Source organism: Acanthochromis polyacanthus, chromosome 6, assembly GCF_021347895.1.
Source record: "Acanthochromis polyacanthus isolate Apoly-LR-REF ecotype Palm Island chromosome 6, KAUST_Apoly_ChrSc, whole genome shotgun sequence".
In the NCBI taxonomy this organism is placed as follows: domain Eukaryota; kingdom Metazoa; phylum Chordata; class Actinopteri; family Pomacentridae; genus Acanthochromis; species Acanthochromis polyacanthus.
In genome coordinates this window covers 28,356,507-28,375,026 of record NC_067118.1, presented here as the reverse complement: position 1 = coordinate 28,375,026, position 18,520 = coordinate 28,356,507, and the positions used below count along the sequence as shown (strand labels likewise).

At 39.1% G+C, this 18,520-nt stretch overlaps 1 protein-coding gene across 3 annotated transcripts; it reads right to left on the bottom strand.

Annotated features, from left to right (window-relative positions):
• Positions 1-258: 258 nt before the first annotated feature.
• On the bottom strand, positions 259-14,382 carry lemd1 (LEM domain containing 1). 3 transcript variants are annotated; one of them, XM_051949316.1, is made up of 8 exons: positions 13,448-14,382; positions 7,803-7,903; positions 4,938-5,040; positions 4,649-4,768; positions 4,496-4,548; positions 4,141-4,188; positions 1,183-1,256; positions 259-937 (listed from the first exon to the last, which is right to left on the bottom strand). In XM_051949316.1, the coding sequence occupies exons 3-8, from the start codon at positions 5,017-5,019 to the stop codon at positions 730-732; spliced, it is 585 nt and encodes a 194-aa protein (XP_051805276.1). In that variant the 5' UTR covers positions 5,020-5,040; positions 7,803-7,903; positions 13,448-14,382; the 3' UTR covers positions 259-729. The 3 variants fall into 3 exon arrangements, with proteins under 3 accessions (XP_051805276.1, XP_051805275.1, XP_051805277.1); XM_051949315.1 differs by having other exon boundaries at positions 4,938-5,037; positions 13,448-14,379; XM_051949317.1 differs by lacking the exon at positions 4,141-4,188 and having other exon boundaries at positions 4,938-5,037; positions 13,448-13,742.
• Between the last annotated feature and the right edge of the window lie 4,138 nt (positions 14,383-18,520).

The window sequence follows — 18,520 nt, the reverse complement described above, 5'->3', positions numbered from 1 at the left end:
TCTCCTAGCAAAATGCCCCTCAAAACAACAGCAACAAGATCAACTAACAGTTGGAGTGAAGTTTTCAGTTTGTTTTTTTGCATACCTTTGGCTTGGATGCAAAGTCCAGTAAAGTATGGTTAGGGTAGTGTTTAGAAGAGCGTTATTAGGTAGGTGATGTTCAGTTGATGGCAGTCTGATAGGCATGTCTTCGTAATCTTGATAGACCTATAAAAGCTACCACTTCAACAAGTATCAATGACACCAAAAAGTAGGCCATTAAGCAAAAGAGTCTTTATTGAAATATTAACTATTTAAAACACACATAGAAATTACACAAACCCATTCAAAAAGGCACCATTTGCATTATACAGTTTTGTTTAGGTAATAGAAAAAAATAAAAATTCTTTAAAAATCTGTCCCTCACAAACTGTGCTTTAGCACTTGTTTCTAAAGGGACTATAGCACGTCAACACATCCACAAGGAAAACATAGAAAAATGTAAAACTGGACTTTGACGTTTGCTCTCATTCAGACAAACAAATGCGTCCAACACATAAAAATTGCTTAAATTATGTCATCGTGACCTACATTGTCAAACAAGCAATCCTTAGATCTATAAAATATTGCAGAGGGATAAGAAACTGCAAAGTTGATCTTATTCAGAGCCTGCTTGTGTGTCAAGTGTCTCTGCCTGAAGCAAAAACCCTTCCTTACTGTCTGACCCCTGGCTTAGGCTGTCCAGCAAGCTCAAAACAAAGCGGCATCCTCAACATTAACAAAAAGAACATATACGATGCATGCCACAATGAGGAATACAAAAATTTGTATCTGGATGGGTACAAGACGGCGCTCCACCTCCTGTCTCTGCAGGGTCATGGGACTGATAGGAGTGTCTGGATATGCATACTGGATAGGTCTCTGTGCTGCACCCTTGATAGGTCTCCGACAAGTGGCGCTGAAATACAATAAATGATGCGTTTTATATCCCTTATTAATCCCACGAGGGGAAATTCAGATTTTCGCATATCCCCCATCTGGGGGGTGTCAGAGCGCAGGGTCAGCCGCGGTACAGTCCAATAACAAAACAAAAGTTTTGTGATACTGTGCCAGTTGTTACTGTGTCATCCATATATTTCAACCTCTCAGTCAAACAGCTATGAAGACTTTATTAGTGCACTGTAATAGTGTTATTGCACTTACTAGATTCCTGTGGGTGTGGTATTGGTGTCTGGAAAGAGGTCCTTCAGTATATCTTTCACAGGTTCCTGAGGAAACTAGGAAAGAAAAGCAAAAATGACAAAGCAGACTAGAAAAAAACAGAACATGTCCCAGACAACAAAGTCCCACAGAGACAGAAAGCCTGGGAAGTCATGTGCAAATAAATTAAAAAAAAAAAAAAAAGGGGGTGAGTGGGGATGAAGAAATCACCGAGTCCCGAGTTTGCTGCAATGGGGTGATTGTTAGGATTCTGGTATCTGATAGACCGTCTCCAGACATTACTTGTTTAGCTTGTCACATGTGGATTTGATTAGACTAGCAACACTATAACAAAGAATGCATTGTCTGCAATGGTGGAATAAAACCAAGTATATTCACTCAAGAACTGTACCTAAATACAAATGTGAGGTAATACTATTTTGAGTATTTTTTAAATGTCACCTTTGACTTAACTGATCAGTGACAGGCTGCTCCTCCCCAGTTGCAGGACCAACCGTTTTAAGGACTCCTTTATCCCCCAAGCCATCAAACTGTACACTCTGCACTCAGTGGGAGGGGCAGTGGTACAGGGAGAAGAGGTGATGGGGGATGTTGACACTGTTGGTATAGTGCATTTTAATGCCCAGCAGGATATGTGGAATGGCAAGGGAGAGTTGCAATAACACATACCGTTAATTTTTAATTTGTACTTTTCAATTTCGTTTTTACTATTTATATAAGATAAGATAGACTTTATTAATCTCACAAAGGAGAAATTTACCGTTACAGGGCTCTTAGAAACAAAAACAGAGTGCAAAAGTCACGAAAGTGCAAGAACAAGATAATAAATATTGCACATAATAATAACTACACAGTAGTGTTATACAGTCTGATGGCAGTGGGGATGAAGGACCTGCGGTAGCGCTCCTTCTTGCACTGAGGGTGTCTGAGTCTCGTGCTAAAGGATCTGCTCAGCTCCACTACAGTCCGGTGCAGTGGGTGGGAGCTGTTGTCCATGATGGATGAGAGCTTGGTCAACATCCTCCTCTCACCCACATCCATCACAGAGTCCAGTCCAGAGTATACTGACTTGATTGTACTTATCTTTGCACTAAATTTTAATCTATTTCAGGTGTTCCTTTCTTTCTGTATTTTATCTTGTACTGTTTTGTGCTATGCTGTTACTGGAACCACAATTTCCCTGAAGAACTTTCCAAAGGGATTAATAAAGTTATAATCTATCTAACTACATCTCAGAGAGAAATTATGTACTTTTATTTTTAACTTAACTGCATTTTTTTTCAGATGGCTTTATTTACTAGTAATAAATATGTTTGATTACAAAACATATTAACACTTATGAGTTATCCCAAACTAAGTAATCAGTTTTTAAAAAAAAAAAAAAAAAGCGGGGGGGGGGGGGGGGGGGAGGGGGGGGGGGGGAGAGATAATCACCAAAATGACGATTAGGAGTTTGTTTGACACAAACCCTTCCTGCTTTTACAACAATGCATTAACAGTGACAAGCTATTGCTATAATATATACTGTCACAGGAACCATTTTTCTACAATACTTTAGGTATATTTTCATGACAATACATTTATATTCACTCAAGTAAAAATAATTGCAGGACTTCAATTTGTAACAGTATTTTTACAGTGTTGTAGCAGTTTTTAACTGAAGTGACTTGGGTGAAAAGTGAACACTCCCTCTGCTGCTGGTCTTCATTCATAGCTTGTATACAGTTTTAAAAATGTGTTCTTCCTCACTGATAATGTAATAACCGGAGATCTGACATACCGACAACCTGTTAAGGGGTTTAACTTTCTAGCTTTGATTATGTATCGTGACACTGACAGTTTGAAAGAAGTGACACCAAATGTAGTGCTTTCTTGAAGACAGTGCACATGCCCCCATCAGGTGTTAAAAAAAAAAAAAGCCAGCAAAAGGTGTGCATGCCTTCATTTTTCTCTTATGAAGGGAAGCTTCAGGAGTGTAATACATGGACTTGTTCTTTTTATTGTCTTTGGCCACAACAGACACGTCCAGCTAAGAAAAGTAGATAAATAGGTTATTATTCACTGGATTTTTGTAGTACAGATTTACTCCCACCTCCAGTGAAACTCTCCAACACTTTAACCAGCACCAAAGTGTGACTCAACAATGTGAATACTGCTGACCCTGCTGGACCGTGACCAATGTTCCTGCACATTGCTCCCATTCAATTCACTCTCAGCGTCTGCATTAGTAGAGCATGAGTGCCGACTCTCCATCTGTTGTTTACAGTGAGGGTGTACATTGAGTAACCACTCTGGCTGAGATTAGTCAACGAAAAATAAATTGCAATTACAGTTGCCTTTTTTTTTTTTTTAAATGTGTGGCATGAGAGTTTAAAAACACCTAAAAATCTACTTTCCTGCTCAACCATTTGAGTGATGCTGAAGCCGTGAGGTGAGGGGAAACCACTGGACATAACAGAGTGTGATCCAGGAGGGGCCTGAAAGGATTAGCACTGACAAGTTAACCCCAATACAAACACCTAGCACTCAAAATGTACACCAGCAAGATATTGGTGCCCGTCGTGGTAAAATAAAACCTGCAACACTCCTGGTTTGAGAAAGATGCAAAAATCAGGTTACAAAGTCGAAACAACAAATACAGACAATTTAAAATCTGCAGAAGTGAAATAAGACCAGCATACCTGTGATCCTATTCCTGAGCGTTGATGTACAGGGGATGCTCTACTAATTAATACAGGATTCTGTGTGCAGTCATACCAACTTCGCTCTGTTGCTTTTAACGCATTCCTTGAATCCCACTTGGAACTAGGTTTCCTGTTACTAGGATAAGCACGCTAATAAAAGCCAACCCCGTAAAACACAGAAAACACTGCAGTGTCACCAGAGAATATTGTTTGACAGAAAGCTGTGTGAATGAAAATGAATATCTGTCATATTTACCAAGTGTGATGAGGGCAAAAAACACTGTGGATATGCATAACTGCAATTCTGAAAATACAAGTCAGCCTGTGAAAAATTAAGGAAAAACACACAGACTACCACACAAAATGCATTTGCTCATTAGAAAGACTCAAATCCTACATTATAGTACTGTAACCATTAGGTGGCACTGTAGGGAAAATTGTTTCCTACCTTCAGTAATGACAGTAGGACACATTTCAACTAAAATAAGTTCAGAGATAGTGCAAACTCTAATTTCATAGAACACGAGCAGCGCTATTGACAGAATTTGATGGACATTCTAATAACATGAAGCTCCCAATCTTTAACCAAAGATGTCAAGAATATTTCTTACCTGGCTGTTCTCTTGTTGGGCTGACTGTTCAACTGCTTCTTGTTTTTCTGAGCCTGTGCATACCAGAGAAAATAACACAAAACTATGATTATCCGATGACAACTACAAAAACAAATCTTGACAAAAGAAGAATGATAACTTTTCAGATTATACCCGACTCTTCCTCTTCACCGTCTGAGTAAAGCGCAGCTTTCTCTGCTCCATTTAATCGGTCATGTCCATCAGACTGAAGCAGTTTCTTGAGCTTCCTCTCATACAAGGTCCTGGTAGAGCCTGACACAGACAAATAACATTATAGCAATATGTTCTTAATGTCCAAGTGGACTTCAAATAGAGCAACCTAAATGACTTAGTTTAATCAATAAAACTGCATTAATGATGACAGGAATCCTATTTCTACTATTAATAACCAAATGAAAGACAGGATTAAATGCAACCTTACCAACAATAGGCCCAGCTTTAACCCCATATTTGAGTAGCATGGCCATGAGGTCATCATCAGTCAAGCTGCTCGGGTCAGGCATCTCGGTATCTTCTGGATCCTCCTCACAAAACAAGATAAGGGGAATTTACTGAATGTTGTTAAAGATCTCACACAGCTGTAGCTTGAATGCCAGTAGTTTCCAGATGTGTGATATAGAGCATGTTAAAACACAGCTGGAGGCCGCAGCTAACATTTGTGCAATCTAATGGTATAAATCCTCTGCTTTCATATTTAGCTACTGTGATAAAGTAACAACAACAGAACAAAAGTTAAGTCTGTGGCTGAGTCCAATCAAACAGATACTGGGTTATCAGACATTTACTTTAGCATGTACCTGTGGTAAAGGTTATACATGTTGAAATGAATCCAATAAGCTGGTTGGTAATTAAAGCCCCACGGATTTATTGGCCAGTTGGCATATATGTTGTCTAATACGTGCCAATATGACATTTAAAGAAAAAAGAAAAGAAATAAAGTAACGCAGAAAAAGACACTTGGTATTATCCAGAAATGATATACAATTTTAAAAAATTAGCTGATTGGCTCAGGTTCCATTGTTTACAGCACTATCTGCAACCCATGTAGCAGAGCATGCATCACAGCTGAGTAGATAGTTGTGTGGGGTCAAGGTGTCTTCACGGTAAGTCAAGGCTAGTTAGGAAAATACACTGCTAATAAGTGAATAAAACAACCATCCCATCACTGTTCTTAACATAGAGAATGGGCCAATATGTTGATATTGAAATCATTTTACTCCCAAAAAAAGAAGCATAAAGAATCTGTATGAGCCTCAAAAATTCAGTATCAGTCAAGTCAATTAACCAGTAAAACAGATGGATTAGCAACAATGCCACTGATCCACATTAAATACTATTTCTTTAACAGCTTCACAGAATACAGTTTTCAGTTACACTGTGAACTGTTAGTTTTGTTAGCAAGTTAGTTTTTAGTACCACATCAGTCCCTGGCTTCACAGAGTCACATTTTAAATTAGAATATGGTATACTAACAAAACATGTCAATGTTACATTTTTCCACCAGATCAGATGATTTGTTTTCCACATCACACCAAAAGGACAGAGTTGCATATTTCAGTGACACTAGCATAGGTGCAGGCACTAGTACTAATTCCATCATTAACTGCAAAGCACTCAGAAGATCATTGTCACAGAACCCTTCCCATAAAAACACTCGAGTATGAACAGGGTTGTAACTGGCACATTTCAAATAATTTTTATTACTATGATAATATGGGCAAATATTAGGAGGAAAAAATAAACAGAATGCATGAGCCACTTTTCTGAATAACTTACTAAATCAATGACAGCTCAAATGTGCAGAAGGCCACAAAACACTGAACCACACTCAGCTCAAAATATCAATATTGGGTGGCATATTGCATCAGTTTGTGAATGTGAAATTCCACTATGACAGTACTATTGATTTTCTAGTCGAGGCTACATTCCCAAACAAACAAAACACAATCTACCCAAAGAGACAGTCTCTCCATGACAGAAACAACTTCCAGGCTTCAAGTGTTAGTGAAGCTGCCCTTTCCTGGCACTAATAACTGTGTGCGACAGGTGTGCACACGACTCTAATGACAGCTGCCAGCTACAGCGAGGACTCATGGAAATCTATACCAACTACACAGCTGGTGGCTCAATGTGCTTCTGCAACAGGACTGTTTGGTAGCAGTGACCCAGATCTCCTCCTTCTCCCCTACACAGCTGCTGCAGGTCCGCAGCGGTTCAAACTATTTAAAAGTCATTAATATTATTATGCACAGCCATCTAATGATCAACACTGATCTATGCATTTTACCAGGAAACACAACATGCAGAGGTGACAACTAATTTCCGGGAGTCTTAGACTATTGAATCACTGTCACCCATATGACAAAAGTTCATCATAAAAGTATTCAGGTGGAGAAAACCAGCAAAGGACTGATCAACTCACTGGCACATCTAGCATTAGATCCTCCTCGTCACTGGAAAAGTCCGCAGCGTTTTTCTGATCAATGTGTTTCAAGTGCAGCTCCACGTATACCTCCTTTTTGCTCGCAGCAGGTGGCAGCTCGACATTGTGCGCAACTAAATCTTCCTTCAGTCGAGATTTAGAGAGATGAGCAGGGTCCTCCACAAATGACATGTCGCATGTGACGGCCAGGAGTATAAAACTACGCTCTGTTAATTTCCGTGTGAAGTTAGATGTACCGGAGAGGAGCTGCTAGGAGAAACCCTTCTGCCTGGTCTCAGAGTCACAGACTGGATTGAGAACAGCTGCAGCCGAATACTTGATTGACAGCAAATAAGCTAGCTTTACTTACCACTCAGTAAACACCGCAAGCTAAGTTTTCAATGTATTTGCATTTAAATTAACTTTAGCCCGTTTTTATTAAAGTCTGATACACTTGTAAGTGAAAAACTAAAAGGTTAGTTTAGCTTTGGTTTGCTCTTAAGCTAATTAGACAATTTGTGGTAAAGTTAATGTGAGGTTAGGTAACGTCAGCTAGCTAGCTAACTTTCCACTTGGCTAGCATGTTTGTTAACTGTACTGTTACGATTAAAATTTGAGTACGTACGACGTAGTTTATTCACATTTAAACGCGTCTTAAAAGTCGATTAACTTTACAGGTGTTTTTACAGATGTTACTAATAAAACTGACAATGTCTCCTTTCTCGTCAGTTATCGCAGTATGGTGGAATTCAGCTACTGTTTGTAGAATTAACACCTGGGCCTTTCCTATTGTGTCATGTTGAAATGTTGAGAACTCCACTTTAAAACACAGGCCAAGCCATTGCTAGTAAAATATCTACATACCTCAGACCTTCAAGTGTCACCCAGGCTTTGGTAGCTGCAGGTGTTGTGTTTGCTGTTGCTGCTGCTCCATTTGTACTGGAGTGATGCATTTTTTTAAACACCTGTGAACAGATGAAGAACAAAACACCTGTTGAAGTAATTGCCTGTAAAGCAAGGGGGTGTCAAATGTGCCACTGAGGACCTTTTAATCCAACCTAACACCAACAGTAGACATCTGTACAAAACAAACATGTTCATTATTTTCAATAAACAAAACAATTTGAAAAATAAATAAATTGCTGTGAATATTGCAAGATCCAACCTGCATTTTTGAAACAGGGAACTGGTGCTTTCAGAAACTTTAACAGTGGGAAATCACCTGGCAGGCTTTAGTTAGAATGAAAATCGGAGTGACTGTTACTGAACCAAAGTGGATGTCTATAAAGTCACAGTCTACCCCCTCCCCTCTGTACACAAGAAAATTTTAAGGGGAAGCAGTCAATGCCACATATAATAATAATAATGATAATTACAATGGAAGCATTTTTATAACAATTGGTCTCTTCCTGTTTTGCTTTGGGTGTTGCAAAAACAAAACAAACTTATAAAAATAAGGCAGCATAAGGGAGTGGTTGCTCTGTTATCAGCCTAGCTCTGTTCTCCATTTTCTCTGGGTCAAAGTGACCTAAACACCATTGCTGTGACCTCTAAATCTGTAGTTTGGTCTGAACACTGCTGACCCGTCATGTTAAACCAGTAAACCACCAGGTTACTGTTTCTGAAATTTAACTTTAACCTGCTACAGTCATGATTTATTTTGCCTGACAGAGTTATACAGGTCAGGTTATTTTATTGTATTCTAAAATTTTATATCTTTATACCATGTATGTTATTGAAAATCCAATGCAATATAAAGTTCTATAATTGTTGAGTGACTATTAAAGACATCGCATTTTCCTGACTACATTTTTGATGGCAGAAACAAGCACCCCCGAGTGATGTATATTTATTTGATGTTGTAACTTAAATTGCAGCTTCTAAGGATATACTGATCAAACCTTTTCCTAAAAAAATCATTTTCAGAGACATTGTCAGTTTTCTTAGTAACAAGATCACTAGTTATAACCTGGTTTAGCTCCACTGCTGCTCAGCTATTCAGATGCAGAAATCAAGCTCCAACTGTGCTCACCCTCTGTGTGAAAGAGTGCACTATTCTGCTATAAATGGTATGCTATAGATTGCCAAAGATTACCCGTTATTGTTGCAAATCATCATTCATTCCCAATGCAGTGATATTATAGAATTGTATTTCCATCATCTATGCTTTAAAGCATTTATTGTGTACATTTATTCTTTTATGCACTCAGGAATTGGATCATCGCATGTGTTGTTTTCACTTTTTCTTGCACATGTATCTTTTTGGCTGCGACTAAATTGCCCACACAAGACTGAACTGAACTGAGCTAATTGACAGAGCAACAGGACGTTTCCCCACAGGATTCGATCACTTGAATGCCACTTTATGCCAGTCAAAACATCCACAGATGAAGCAAAATTGATTCCCCCCAAACAACAGATGGGTTGTTTTATGTGTCTTAGCAAATCAGACAAAACTGCACAAACATATTTAATTAGATAACATCCTCACTATCATGCTGTTCTGTGAATGCAAATATGAAATTACAAGACAGCGGGTGTTTACATCGCATTGCGATATTTGAGTTTCACTTGAGCAGACTTGATCACCTGCTGAGGCGTCTCCTGTTATGAACTTGTACCATTTTTAAATTGGATCAACACACTGTGATGTGAGAAAAGTACCATTTGTTTTCAGTGGGGTTTAAATATACTTGCTGGAGTTGATCTGCTGTGAACATGTAGACTGTTTTATTACTGTTGAAGAATAGTGTTGGCCCGCTTGGATTTCATATCGATCCACAGTGTTTACTTGTCAACAGCTTTTTCAACCGACTCAGAGCAGGCACATCTGGAACTGTTGCTTGGTACGTTAAACTCACCCAGCCAGGCCATCTCTGCTACAATAAATGCAATATTATGAAAGTGATCCCGTCTGTTTGTTTACAGAAATGGTTTACTGTTGCAGATTTACACATATCAAAGCAAAAAAATATACCAAAAGCATCATACTTGCTTTTCACTGAGAATTCAAGAAGTCTGATATGGATATTCACAACTTCAAAGTCAAGAGATATTCAGCAGGGAGTTATTGCGGTCAGAAGGCTAAATGCTCTTTGAATCCTTTTGAAAAATCTACTCCACGGAGATGAAGTGCAAACCATGAGAACCCGCTTTTGAAGCGCCTAATACAAGTGCTGTGATGGCTCAGTCGTGTGATGTGCAAAGTATTTACCTCAGATGATACAGTTTTGAATTTTTGGTTACTTGAATTTAGATGATTGAACAAAATATACTTAACAGTGAAAATACTGCTTCTTGTCTCCAAAAATGTTCATGTTCCCACTAAGGTGATGATACATCATCTTTTTCACATTTAAGTATATTTTTCTAACTCACTGCTTGCGATAATTATGACAAAACATGCTTTTCATGTTCCTTCATTGCTCCGTGGCAACAAGAAAGATGAAGTTGTGCAGTTGGTGCATATCATACTTCACTGATCATCTCTTGTATACTGATGGCAGTCACATGCACAATACCAGAACACAACTGCTGTTGTTAGATTTGAGATTTAACAGTGATGTATTACAGCAAAAACTTCAACTAACACTAGGAGAATTCGACAGGTGTCATTTCCTATGGCAGAGAGAACATTCTCATGTTGTCACAGTGGACTGAAGAGTGATCAACAAAATCGGCTCAAAAAAGTCCTGAACTTCCACTTTAAAAAGGCAGGTGGCGTAGAATGTCCCACAGTCATTAAACGAAACACATTCTTGAATGCAAAGAGTCGTGACTTCCACAGTAAACTTCGCAGTGGAAATGAGAGCTCCAGGCTCCTTGTAGAAGCTGTAGAATGGCTGACAGCAGTAGGAAAAGAAAGATTTCTTTAACCGTCTGCTAAGTCACAACTCTTAAACATCTCCAGGAAAATTGCTAATGTAATCCCCTACTCAAAAACAACAACTATATTTGCCCCACAACTCCACGCAGTTTGATACAAACAAGGCTTCAATATATAGGTGCTATAAACTACAGCATTTGTTTCACACATTTTGAGATGTTACAAATGGCAGGTCTAAATAAATAGTGGTTATTCCTTTATGTTTGGAAGCTGTCATTCATCAAGTATTTTGCGCTGGCTTCAATAATATTTGCAAACAATAAAAAATCATGTTAAAGACACCTTATAAATACAATAAGAGCTCCTCAGTTGATAGTCCACTGTGTATCCAATGGCTTTAAACCCTACATGACATGTTAGAAAGAACTCACATAGGAATAGAAAGCCATAAGACGCATGTGTGGTTTGATTTAGAAGACAATGATACAAAATCAGTGACTCGGATGCAGTTAGAGAAATCATGCATTTAGGGTTGAAAGCTTGAAAACATAAAAAGGGAAAACAGGGGCAGGTTGCAGAGAGCATTCAGGATTTAAAACTCACATCCGCATGAATAATTAACCAAAGAAACTGAAAGTATTCATCTGAGGCCCAGGGGAGTAAAATGAAACTGTCTAGTGAGTCGTAAGACAGTAGAAATTGTATTTTTCTCCGCACAGACTCAAATAAATTGACCCAGTGTTTGAATCCTACAGCACGATCCTGCAAGCTATTCAATTCCTGAAGCGGGTTTATAGAATAATCTTTTGATTAAATATGCAGTTTTAAATCGATGTCTACAGGGAGAAGGTGCAATGTTAATCAAAAGGATTTTGTTTGTGAATTCAAAACACATTACGTAAACTCTCTCTATATTCTGTAGCAGCCCCCTGCTTGACTTCCTCAAACACAAAGGAGATCATTACTCCAGCATTTTAATTCAAACACTATGCACAGAAAGCTAAGCAGTTTCTTTTTTTTTTTAATATTAATGACAAAAATATTTTCACAGATATAGAATGCATGCGTTAGAGTTGTGCCTCTTAAAGAAATGACACCATGCTGGTGAGTTAAGCGTCATTACTGCACAGAAACAGTACAAATATATTTGTTAGATTTCATTATTTGATTGATCATACTCCCACGACTCTTTAACTTTAAAGAAGTCCAAAAAATGTAACTTTAATTTACTCAGAATCTTTTTCTCTGAACTGAAAGAGCAGACTGAGTATCACAACTTAAGCACTGCTAACTGTTGGGAGCGCTTTGGGCCATTTTCAACCCCTCAGTGTGCGGAGACTCAGCACTTGAGCTATGCAGGCCAAATCTGCTCACCCAGATGTCTGCTCAGAAAACAGTAGCCTTTATGAAAACATGAAAAAAATCTTGTGGACAGAGAGGAAACGGGCTACTATGGAGGACAGAGGAGGCATTTGTTGACATTGTATCAAGTGCAATGCTGAGGTATTTGAGGCACAGAGAGGCCAGGTATTTGTCAGTCAGTGTTTCTTGTGCTTTTGCTGTCTCCAACTCAAACAACAAAAGCCCCATTGAGACAGCCTCCCTTTTTCCCCCTGAACAAGCACACAAAGCTTCCTGTACTAGACTGCAACTGTCCATTATTGAGAGAACCACTTCTAGTTGTGTTTTTTATGCACCTGTTTCAAGTTTTACAAGCAACACAAGAGTATAAAACACTTTGTTAGATAGTTTATCGTATTGTCTTCTAACTTTTCCGCATTTAACATAGCTTTTTATTTAGCTATGTAGTTCCTAACTTGCAGCACAAGACATTTTTACTTCATTCTAAAGAGATCACAGTGAAGCACAGTGGAATTTGCCAGCCTTTCCAGACATCAGACCTTTTCCACATTTAGATCACTATCTCATTGGTCTTATATATGCGGGGTATTCACATGACCTGTGGCAGAGAGCATTAACTACTTATGGAAGGAAAGTGTTTACTCAAGCTGCCTTTTCCAAGTTCAAAAAAAGACCACTGCCACTGAGCTTCAGGGAGCCTTTGCCCATGCATGTCTCAGCATAAATTAGTGAAGCCCCTGTGTCAGAGTCTGTCCAGACAAGAAGGTGAATCTCAGCCACAGGGAGGATTAGCTTTAATCCCTAAACATCATTCACAGTCCCTCTCAGCTGGGAGCCAATAAAGGCAATCACAAGTGGCCAGATGTTTTAAAGGCTTCAGATTATGGCCATGTTTTAATATATTCCAGTAAATTCCTGTGTTCTTTTGGCAGACAGGTATGAGCAGTGTGGAAATCCTCTGTGAAGAAAATACAAAGGTACAAAAACACAGCACATGACTAATGTCCAACAAACTGACATTTGGACACCGATATTGACTAAAACACAAAAGATCAGCACCTGATTTCTCATCCCATACAGTTCTCAGTTTTCATTTACTAGAAACACAACAACCGGTAAACTAGACAACCAGAGCCCAGTAAAATACTGCATACAACACAGGAAAACCTGAGAGCATCACTGAAGCTGCTTCTTATCCTCACTGTCACTCTTGACGAAAACAAACAGCTATTTTGACCGGAGCGGCTTACACTTCTGAGAGTAACAGTCACGTGCATTTATAGTGCCGGACACATTCCTGTGCTATAAATCTGACTCTTACCTCCATCTCCCTCTCCTGCGTCCCTCGCTGGACCAAGTATGGCATCTCCTCAGCCTAATACTGTACGGAGAGACAATGGGTAGTGGGGGGGGGGAGGAGTTACTATGTGAGCGGGAGCGAGAGTGAGAAGACAGAGGGAGTAAAAGCAGAATGAAAACTGAGAGAGAGAGAGAGAGAGAGCGTGAGAGGGAGAAAAGGGGCTCAGGAGAGAGATCGCTCGCTCACAATACTCTCAAAACACCAATCTGACGAAACGTTACATGAATGGCAATTCTAGCCCCACCACCACCACCACCTTCACCCCCCTCTCTTTCTCCCCTCCTCAGATGCGGTGTCAGAGAAAACGGCAACCAGAAATCCCTCTTCACGTGGGAAATGTAAGGAAAAACAAGAGACTGTTAGAGAATGGCTCCTGGTTTTAAACAAGTCCCTTTCTTTGGCTTTCTTTGAATGAGTTCTTAAGATTCCAAGTTGGCAGAGTGCCCATGGGTCCTGGATGGAAAAGGATAAAAGAGGGGTTGAGGTAGGGGGGGGCGTCTATTGTGTTTGTTCCCTTCCTTTCAGTCTTGGCACTCTAGTTGATCTTTGCAGCCAGTTTGCTGAATATTCCAGTCATTTATCCCTCGGTTCTACACAGAAGCTCACATTTTTTACCACGACGCTCTTGTTTTCTCCCACTCACGACACAAACTTTGTGTTTGTCATCCCGCACATACAATATTGACAGTTTTGCTTTGTGAGATTTCCTCTGCAACGTGGAGATCCTGGAGTTTCTTGGCCTTTGTTTGGGCCTGTTTTTCTGGCTTCTTTGTCCTCCTTGGAGTCCATCACTCGGAGAGGCAGACTGCTGTTTTGCCTGGTGAATCTGAGCTGAAGACAGCAGGTGTTGTTGCCCCTCTCTGAGCCACATTCACTCGCTGCTTTCTCCCCCTCTCCATCCATTTCCTCTACTAATGCACCCTCCTCCCCCTGTCTGTGTGGGGAGGAGGGGGTTAGATGGGGAGAATGAGCTACTGTATAATGAAGCACACCCAGAGGAAAGATACAGTTTTAGCCGAAGGTTTTAATGAGTGACGTCATGTCGGTGTGGTCAGAATGGCCGATGAGCTGGGCGACTGGGAGCGAAGGCGATCGTGTTTAGGGCATAAAGGATTAATGCAACTGTATATCTCTAGTCAGTCACCACTGTGCTTCTCCCTGCTGCATCAGTGCCGCAAGAGGAGCCCTGTTTTCACTCTCAGTCTGCTCCCCTCCTCCTCCTTCCCCACAAACCCGTCCCTTCCCTCTCCCTGTCTTCCTCTCGCTTTCCCTCAAATAGACACACAGGCTTGGTTCATTACTATTCACCAGGTTTCACTAAGACACGCATCATTGCTCTGCTCTCTACAACTGTGTCGGGAGAGGCGAGGGGGAAGAGGAGGAGGACAGGGAGAAGGAAAAGAAGGGAAAAAGCAAGAGACATCTTATGATAGAAAAGAATAAATCACCATTGTGTTTTCTGTGTCCGGATGTGTGTACAAACATATATTACCAGACAGCTGCATGCATGAGTTGTTCTCTCTTCTGGCTCTGACAGAAAAATCTTCAGGGGAACAAAGCTGGTCCAGTCTTCAATGCAGAAATCTGTTATCCTTTGTGGGGGTTTTGAATTCATCACTTGCCTTTCATTAAATCCACTGAGGTCGTACGCTCTATCACAGCATTCAAATTATTATCTGTGCTGATGTACTGACAAAGCATTTCATCCATGAAAGTGGGCACAATGCTTGATTTCTTTCCCTGTGTTGGCTCAGTCTAGGCCTTCTATAGGCTAGAACACTCTGTGACAGTCAGTTCAGGAAAACCACTTCACTGTGAAGCTAATCCTTTGTTGTGCTGCTTTTAATTTTGCTCTTTAGTCAGCCGTTCTTAGTAGATTACAGTTATATTTAGAATTAACCAGGTGGAAGGAGAAACTACACCACAGTGCTAACGAAGTAGATTTACTTTAAACTGAAGCCGTTACAATTGGTAAATCCACAAAAAATGAACCTGCAACTATTTAATCATATGATGCATTTAAGTCCATCAAAATACACTGTTTCCAGCTTATCAAATGTAAATATATGGTATTTATAGTTTTTGCTAATTTACCAAATATCTTTATTTATCTGTTGTTCAGATGAAGAAAGTGGTACAAGCATGGGTAATTTGTTCTCTGTTTTCTAGGGTTTTGTCCTGGCTCACAACAGGCCTTTGAAGGGTGAGTACTCGCAACAGTAAGCTTCAGTAATTTATGTAAAATTAAGGCAGTGTGTTCAAATATTGGACAGAAATAAATGCATTTGCCTACCATTCGAGAAACAAAAATGCCTATTATGCTTGACTGAACGAAACCCCAATTAACAAAAAAGTTGAATTGCTGTTTTTGTTGTAATTTCTTTGAATGTTAGAAAAGGTGATTTTTCTTTGGCACTCACTAATACCTTCCTCTATGCAGGAAAAACACACTTTTCACATTTGTTTTCACCAAACAAATCGTTATTTATTATTGCAGCCCCACCATAATCTCTGTGAGTGGCATCTGATGAGTAATATATTCTGGGATTTGTTTTCAAAGCAGAGCCCACCTGAGACATTAAAATCACACTGAGCGGACTTAATGTCAGCTTTAAAGCATAACAAGAACAAATTAGAAACCATTTTCATCCCAGAACCCTGAAGATGCATGCGATCAGGTGTTAAATACTGAGCCTTTAGAAAAACAAATGTTTTTGTATGTTTTGTTGAAGACAAGGAAAGATAAAGCACTGCTACAGCAACAGAAAGTTTATTGGCACTAATAAACAATTATAAGACCAATAATAACTATCACTAATAGCATTAAGCATCAACAAATAGTTAGCCAAAAAAACAGGCATCAACAGATACAGCATCAGTCAGATGGAGGACTGCCTAATAGAAGCTGTTATCTTCAGACGGCTTCAGATGTGATTGGATCTGACTCAAGTCTTTGGATAGTTTGAAAGTGGCCATTTAGAAAACAAGAAAAGCCTTCTTTTAGTATTCAGGATAAACAGAGTCGTATTAAAGCACCCTCTGGTGATTGATTAAACCCCTAAAGCTAATCTCTATCACAGTTACATTGTTGGAATTTTTTTGCATGAAAATAATCCCTTATTGCCTTGAAATTACTTAATGTAATTATGTCATTGCTTCCTTTAGAATATGCACATCCATTCAGTGTGTGCGCTGCAGTTTGAGCATACCTGCTCACCTTCTCAAACACTGTAAAACTCCTCTATGCTACGCAGTGGCAAATGGGAATATCGTCATAATTAAGCCACACATGCTCACACAGGAAGCCAATTCTGAGGAAGTAATAATGATATGTAAAGCCCCACCCTGTACGTTGACAGAATTCATTCATTGGGAATCCCAGAAGTCTTAATTAATGTTTTCAAAACTGTCAAAAAAGTGGAAGTGACTGCTTATTTAACCCTTGATGTGTCTTCTACTATAAAAGCACAACATGGATGCTGCTAAAAAGGTTAAAAAGTAGATTTTTACTGGAGGAAGTTTTTAAATGGAATCTCATGCAAAGCAAGGGCTTCATCTTTTGCTTTAATTCTTTTTAATACGTTTTTTTATGCCACTAGTATTCACTGTGTTTTCTTTGAAATGTTTTTTGTCAACATAATTAGAGAACTTTGCTGTTCAGTGTACCTGCTAAATGTTAGCTGAAAGATTATTTCATAAAATTTTCTTGCAATATCTGTTGAATCTTTTTTTTTTTTTTTTTTTTTACAAGATACCTGAAAACAAAAAGTAGTCATGACACCATATAAATGCTGAAAAAAGTTTGGCTTGTGTAATCATTCATCCTGTTCAGAGATGCTAATACAATCGATTCCCAAAGAGCTTCCAGTTTAAGATATTTGAGACTGAATCCATGGACCTCATTCTGTGCAAAAGTAGATTCCAAAGTTTAGCTGGAGCTAACAGAAGACACCAGAAGACAGACTGAGTATTATCTTTCAAAGTTAGTCCACAAAATTGACTCAAAGATTGGATTTTGGTCCCAATCGCGCCAATACACTGGAAGCAAGTTAATAAGGGATTTCTTTGTTGCCGGAATGAACACAGAGAATGATTATACTAAGAAAAACTAACTCAAATTTGGAAACCTGACTGTTGTTTTGAGACAGATTTTAAAATGTATCCTGTCCTGTCAGATTTAGGGAAGATCATGATGCTCCTTTAATACTGAATATGTGTCTGCTCTTACAACAAACTGATCTCAGGCAGCTGCAGTTCCACTAAAACCACTGTACACTCCTCACAGTCTGTGAAACTTCATCAAAACAAGACTGATCTATAAATTATTTCATGATCTTGCTCTACCACCACTTAAACAAGGTCTATTATTCTGCAAGGACAAAGTAAAGGAGACCAAGGCGTCAGTTAGAGACAAAGACAAGATAAATGGACTGAGTTCCCACTATTGTTGGAAAAAAAACTTGTATCAGTATACAAACATGGCTAAAGACCAACCAATCACTGATCTACACCTTTGTATAGAACCAAAGCTTTTCCTTTTATGTTATATTATGTTATATTAGCTGCATAGATAACTGGCCCAACAGTTGTGTTCAGCATGATCCCTGTTAAATGAAGGAATAAATTAGAATAAAATACAACCTAAGTGGAGTATTTTACTAGAAAAGAAATATAATGCTCTCCTCACCCGAAATCAGAAGTGTCGCTCAGAATTTGAATCCAGAAAGTGGCCACAGTGTAGAGAGAAAGTAATGTTGGCAGTGAACAGCATTAAAGCAGGAATTGTTTCTAATTAAAATGTAACATGCAAAACATATTAACAGAAGCATAAGCAGAAGTTTTATATTCTCATCCTGCTCTATAAAACAATTTAGTTTTAGTTGCAACACTGATTCAGTGGTTTGTGCTAAATTTCAAATCACTTTCTCCCCTGTTTGTAGTGTTTGCTTTGGTTTGTTGTTACTTCTAAACTGAATTTGTTAGTCTAAAGCATCCTGTTATCAGTTTTATAGTCAGGATTTGTCAGCAAAGTGA

Bases quoted from the DNA above. Each gene is read 5' to 3' on its own strand.
- lemd1 (XM_051949316.1), bottom strand. From the start codon at position 5,019: ATGCCTGACCCGAGCAGCTTGACTGATGATGACCTCATGGCCATGCTA. The intron at 4,189-4,495 runs GTAAGAAATATT...TTGTATTTTCAG, and splicing joins CCCAACAAGAGAACAGCCAG to AATTGCAGTTATGCATATCC. The intron at 1,257-4,140 runs GTAAATATGACA...TTTCTTTCCTAG, and splicing joins TTTTGCCCTCATCACACTTG to TTTCCTCAGGAACCTGTGAA.